Source organism: Malus domestica, chromosome 09 (assembly GCF_042453785.1).
Source record: "Malus domestica chromosome 09, GDT2T_hap1".
NCBI lineage: Eukaryota > Viridiplantae > Streptophyta > Magnoliopsida > Rosales > Rosaceae > Malus > Malus domestica.
In genome coordinates, this window is record NC_091669.1 from 4422094 (window position 1) to 4428652 (window position 6559).

General features: G+C 36.3%; 1 protein-coding gene across 1 annotated transcript; it reads right to left on the reverse strand.

The window, feature by feature from the left end:
- Positions 1-1532: 1532 nt before the first annotated feature.
- LOC114819155 (nuclear transport factor 2-like) lies at positions 1533-5733 on the reverse strand. The gene is made up of 9 exons (XM_029107861.2): positions 5417-5733; positions 4378-4564; positions 3697-3991; positions 3371-3603; positions 3111-3291; positions 2822-2943; positions 2657-2722; positions 2183-2246; positions 1533-2078 (listed from the first exon to the last, which is right to left on the reverse strand). The coding sequence occupies exons 2-9, from the start codon at positions 4561-4563 to the stop codon at positions 1837-1839; spliced, it is 1389 nt and encodes a 462-aa protein (XP_028963694.1). The 5' UTR covers position 4564; positions 5417-5733; the 3' UTR covers positions 1533-1836.
- Positions 5734-6559: the final 826 nt, after the last annotated feature.

The following is a 6559-nucleotide window of genomic DNA, read 5'->3' on the forward strand; positions in this document are numbered from 1 at the left end:
CACCTACTTCATCATAAACTAAATGCTAAACAAATTAATTAAAAAAATGTAATGATAAGGTAGACAAAGACAGAAGAATCCAACGGAGGACGAGGTGAGGAGGTGAGAGTGACACGCAAAAGGGCGGTGTGAGGTGGTCAGGTGTGGACCCCAAAAGCCCCAAGAGGGCCAACTTGCGCAATTGTTGTTTTATCTCCAAGAAAAGGGATCGTCTCCAGATCCCTTTCTTTTAAGCTTTATGATCTATAAATTTAGATATTTAAAATTTAATTTAACGGTTACAAACAGATGATCTCATTAAAAATTATAATAACTTTAGTCGTTAGATTAAATTTCAAGAGTCTGAATTTGTGGGTCATGAGAATTAGATGCGAGAAATCCGGAGATGACCCCTTTCTTATCTCCAGTGGTTGGGAGATGCGTTGGAATCAGAGCACTGCCACGTGTCGACATGCAGTCAGGGGGCACGTGGAATGGATGGAGACAGCGAGCCCAAGTTGCAGACAAGGAAATATCACAGGGGATTCGCCCACGAGGAAAAGTGAACTTGTCCACTTCGCGTGTCTCACGCACGCGTCGTGTCAGACTAATTATCACATAATTTGAGAAAATTAAATTAAAAATATCAGACGCTCATATATTATTTTCTCACGGGCGATGTTCTTTTTAGACAATATTTTACGCACGTGATGTTACAGTTAATAGTTAAATTTTCTCTTTAAATTGGTAAAGACAATAAAAAAAAGATTTTCCTAACATTTCCTTTTCTCACTCTTCTTAAGTAATAATTTTGGTAAACGATATGTTTCTAAGCATTTATATTTAATTATGTCGCTCATTAAATAATTATTCGAAATACCGAGTATTTTGTAAGAGAAGAAGAATTGGGAACTTTTAACGAAAAACTTATGGTACTGTTTATTTTAACGAAAAACCACATTTTTATGCTTAAAATCAATCCTAATACTATTCATTTTACCTTTTATTTTGTCTTTATCGTTAAAACTCAAAGTTTTCAAGTTTTTTTTATTAATTTTCCTAGAAAAAATTGTAATTATTATTTATCATATTTCTTGTCAACAGAGTATTACCTATTAACTTATATTATAACACATCAAATTCAAATACTACCATTTTACGACATTTTGGGTATATCCAAATTCATGAAAAATTATCTTTGTTTACGATTGCATCTTTACACAGTAGTGCCGATTCAATTATGTTATAACCCGTGAATTAGTAACATTACGTAGCAATCAAACTATCATACAGAAATAGTTTCCCCAACCGCACATTGATTTAGGGCCCAAGACAACTTTGGGCTACTATTAAACATCGAAATCGTTTGGCACAAGGATATATTGAAGCAGGTGGCGGTGCTGCTAATCTACTGATGTTATAGTGCATGAATTAGTAACACCACGCAGCAGTCTAACCTCTGACACTAAAAAGTTCCCTCTACGGAGGAGAAGAAAAACACCGAAAACTCGAAACCAAAAAATCACTGGTGAATCCATGAACAATTCAAAGCATACCCAAAAAAAATTCCCATCTATTTAACTCTATAGGGTCTTCTGATTACAGCCACTGGACACCAACTATGCCGGAAAAACAGAGGATGACATCAAGTTTCCGGGAACAGTTGCATCATATTCCCAATTGAGACAAAATTCTCTAATGGTAAAAATTAATCCTAAACCTACACAGCAAAATGCCTCTTCATCTTATAAGATTATGATTAAACTACTTACCGTCAACACTTCCGAGTGCACCAATCACGAAACCAATTTTGTCAAAACACTCCAGCGAAAAAAACCACGATGCACGTGTTAGATTTTACGCAGAAACAGCATTCTGCTGCGGTCCACTTGAACGTCCACCCCTCCCTCGCACCTGATAAACATCTCCACTGCGCCCGGCTGGACCCCCTCTGCCTCGGCCTGAGAATTCGCCCCTGCTCACATACTCGCTTCTGCCAAAGCTCCGGCCACCACCATAGTTCCCGCGGCCTCTAAAGCTGTCATTCCGGAACCCTCCCCTTCCAGCTGGATGAAATCTACCTCTTGCACTGCTACCAACTGGAAAAACAAGCATTCTACGTGCATGAGCTTTCAAATATCTTCCGATGACACATTCCATTGGATTAGCGAAGGATAACAGCATAAATTGTATGTCCACTTACCTCGAGTTGTAGTTCTCTTTATCTCGATGACAGCTTGACGGCCACCGATAGTGATTGGTGAAGCCTGAAACATTAGGTTCTCTTATTAGATACGGAAGAAACCCAATCAAACATCAGAAATAGTACAAGTGAAACATGAATGAAGTTTTACAGGCACTCCTAAAAACTTAAAACAACAATGAAGTTTATTCGAATGCCTAAAACTATGACAACTCAAACTACATGCACTTAGAGCTTAAATTAACACGCTATGAAACTAGATTGAACAGAGTACCAAAATACAAGCCCGACAATAAGACAGTGGAAGAAAGAATTGCCATATCCTATTCATATTGTTCAAGTCTGACAGACTTGGTTTTCAGGAGAGAGAGAAATCAAGAGAGAATGATGGAAATTAATAATACAGCAGCATCCAGATCTTTTAGAAATCATATTTCAGAGAGCAGAAATTAATAAATAAAATAATAGACCTACCTGGATGGCACTATTCATGGAACTTGAAGACTCAAACTCAACAAATCCAAAACAGTGGCCCTGGAGCTGCACACACAAAATAGCATGGAAGGGGTGAGAAATGTGTCAGAAAATTTAGATCCGGGCAGGATATACTTTTGGGATGCAAGACATTTTAACACTAACTTTCTTATTCCGGACTTGGACTCCTCCTTGCTTTATTGGTCCAAATTTCTTGAATTCTTCCTCAAGCTGATCAGACGTCACGTTTAAGGGCAAATTCCTTATGTAAACAGAATAGCCCTCGACTATAACGAATGCAATTGTGTCATTATATAAACAAAATAAAATGATTAAATTTAGATACATGCAAATTTACAAAATATATTTTATTTTTATTTAGATTTTCAAATAAAAAAACTAGCAAATATAAACAGAAGAAAAAAGGGGAAAAAGTCAGAAAAACCAAGCATACCTTCCTCATTACTATCACCACTCTCTAGGGCACTAGTGCTAGTTGGGGCTGATGCTTCAGGCACCGAAGCAGGTGCAGTTGACCCAGGCAAACTAGTTTCCGCTTTCTTAGGAGCCACTCTTACAGTATTAGTAGGCACATATACCTTATTTGGCCCTGGACTCCCTTTGGGAACTCTAACCTACAATAACATTTGATAACTTTTGTAAGTCTTTAAGAAAAATTATGGCCAAAGGAAAAACTTGTGCCCCTTAACTCACAATTGATGCATACGACTTCTTTGGTGTATCCTCTTGTGCTGTCATAGAATCTGGCTCAACTGCCACAGAGACATTGTTTCCATTTGAATAAGATGGGGGTTCCACGTCAGATTCTTTAGCGGATTGTCTCTCATGGTCCGATGTGTCATACGTTTTCTCAACAACAATTAAATTCTCTTCAACTTGAGTAGTTTCCAGATCAGGCGCAGGAGGATCAAGAGCATGAGTTGGCTCTGCAAACAAATAATACGAAGTGTAAACAAGTTCCTGCTACAATACCAAAACTAGAGTAACGAAAAAGAACAGAAAATGTATGATAGGATTACCTGGATCCTGGCTTGAGAGAACTGTTGTGGCATCATTAACTTCATTAACTGAATGGTTTTCAAACAGTTGTCCATCTTCCACAAATCTAAAGACATCATTCAATACAAAGAACCCATTGTCTTGAGGGGCAAGAAAAAATGATTGGGCAAATTTCCTTTTCAAGTTATCCTTTCCCGTTAAACATCCAGTAACTAACACAGTCACCCCTTCTTTAAAAGACTTCTGAGCATCAGCGGTCATTATCTCAGCCTTATATTCGTTGTAATTTAATGAAAGGATCTTCTCATTGATTCCCTGCTCCAAGAAAAAATTGACAGAAAATAAGACTAATGACCTTGGGAATTTGAGAGCATGGCAGCGTCTGCAGGACTGAACATTCAAATAAGTATTAAAGAGGCCAAAAAAGCAACAGATTAAAACTTAAAAAGACCACGCGCAAATGATCAGGTAAACAATCAATGTGCTTCAATAGTTCAGCGGACCATAGGGTATCCAAAACATCAAACATAAAAGAACTGCCTCTATGAGTCGCCAACATGCATTTGTTTATTGATGTACTCTTTGATGGTTTTAGCACATTTTTTCAACAAATGTTCCATACTTGCAAAGTGGTCTCTGATGTCATAGACCATTGGCAATGACACCCAGAAAAAATAAAAACTTGGCGACCAAAAACTTACTTGCATAGTGGTCACTGATGTCATCACACCATTAGAATCAGGCCGGCTTAGTACACTTGAATCCTGATAAAACCGATGGACTATGCCTGGGTTATTGTGAAGAATATGGTAATACTGCTCAATGAAAGCATTTCCAACAAGTTGGGCACTAGGAGTGGGTGGAGGAATTGCTGTCTGCAAGGCCATTCTGCGCAAAAAATCCAGAAATAAAATACCACTACACAATTGTTCATATCTCATCAAACCAATCACTAAAAGATAACTAACTCAAAACCACAAGGGGTAATGGAACCTTAAAAAAAATCCATAAATTAAACATAACAATAGGCACATAAAATGTATCAAAGGCACTAAAGAACTAATCTTTCTTTCGAAGAAAGAAAAGAAGTAAAGTAATAACTGCAAATAGATAGTAGGAACTAAGAACTTATGGACCATTATGATTACATTGCCTGGATATATAACAGGAAGGAGCTAACGATACAAAATACGACTTTCTTATAAAGAAAACTCAAGAGACAAGCGCAAAGAGAAGCCGAAACCACCACATTCTGAGAGAAGCCATAGAACCACCATAAATTACAACCATTTTCCATAAAACCGAGAACAACATAATCTGCTCAGTGAGCACTGAAAATTTAGGCAAATCCCAAAATTTGAGAGAACAAACTGAAAAAACCTAAATCCTTTGAAGCAGCAGAACCACATTACCTGGATCCAAACGCGGTAAAGCTCAAGAACTAAACCCTAAAACCAACCTCATACTCCAAAAATACACAAAACCCATCTCATAAAATCAGAGAAATTGACAACCAGCCCAACGTTCACACTCGCCGGGCACAAAATCATAAAATAAAATCCATTAATCCACCAATTAGGGCAATGCGTCATCCCATAAATTAGTAAAAATCCGAGCAACAATACGATTCAAATAACAGAAAAAAAATTAGCTTCATGGAATCTAAAATACAACGTAGAAAATTACACAGTAAGTAAGTTAGATGGAATAATCAGAGAAATGAACGCGAATAAAAGTTACCCTTTTGTTGGAATGCTATATAGGTTTGGGAGTGACAGAGATTTGGGGTCGATGGAGATGGTAGGGTACCTTCCGCAAAACAAGAGTGAGTGAGTGAGTGAGTGAGTGAGTGAGACTGTGAGAGCGAGCGAGAGAGAGGGAAAGACGAACAGTTAGCGGGCGACAAAAAGGAAGAGTCTTTGCGAGAAGCCAACACCGAGCCCTGATGCAAAATTCACACTTCGGGTTGCGCAGATTGGTTCAAGACTTCAAGTAGAACTCTTTTACACTTTTCTCTCTTTTTTTTTTCTTTTTTTTTTTTTACTTTTTAGAAATAGGATTTTGGTCATCAAATTGGAAATCTTTTTAATACTACGATACGAAAATAAAAGGCTGATATTAAATATAAAAACTCTAAACAGTATTGAAAATTGAATCTAACAGCTGAAACGCTTGTGATATTGAAGTTAAACCTCATCAAATTTAAAATTTCAAGGATAAATTATTGAAACTATGAAGTAGTTATCACGATTATGAAGTGAAAAAAAAGATGCAGAATGACTAATTTTTAAGTGCTCATAATAATTCTAAATTTTTTTGTTTACTTAATCTTCTATTTATGTAGTTAGGGCACTCCTTTACTAATTTTTAATTAATGTTTAAAATATTATGGGTTTTTTTTATAAACACCCCACAATCAAAATTTTCTTCTATAATTCCAAATTTACCCTTCATTTAAACCTGCAAAAAAAAATGAAAATTAATGAAAATGACTTAAAAAAAATTTCGTTAAAGTAAACAGTACCGGAAGTATTTCGTTAAAACTCCAAAAATAAAACTCTCTAGTCCATAACCATTGTTCAGATCCTCACCATTTATTTATACTGTTTGCATTTTCTCAACATCATTATAGTCATCTTTGTACTTATTTTTTTTTTCTTCTTTATCTTTTGCATAATATTGATATCAGTTTTCGATTTGAGAACTATACCAAGTCCAACCAGGAATTCCCAAGCAAGAATATGAATATTATCCAAAAGAAAAGGTACAAAATAAGAACAAAACCCTAATGCAGTAGCGTGAAACTTGGATAATAGGATATGGTTTTAGTTTCAAGATCATTATCAAAAGCAATTAGCTAGGTACGAACTCCTAATATAGTTT

Excerpts from the sequence above, each read along its gene's own strand:
- LOC114819155 (XM_029107861.2), bottom strand. The coding sequence starts at position 4,563 with ATGGCCTTGCAGACAGCAATTCCTCCACCCACTCCTAGTGCCCAACTT. Across the intron at positions 2,723-2,821 it reads TCCAAGTCCGGAATAAGAAA|CTCCAGGGCCACTGTTTTGG; the intron begins GTTAGTGTTAAA and ends TTGTGTGTGCAG. Across the intron at positions 2,247-2,656 it reads CCATGAATAGTGCCATCCAG|GCTTCACCAATCACTATCGG; the intron begins GTAGGTCTATTA and ends CTAATGTTTCAG.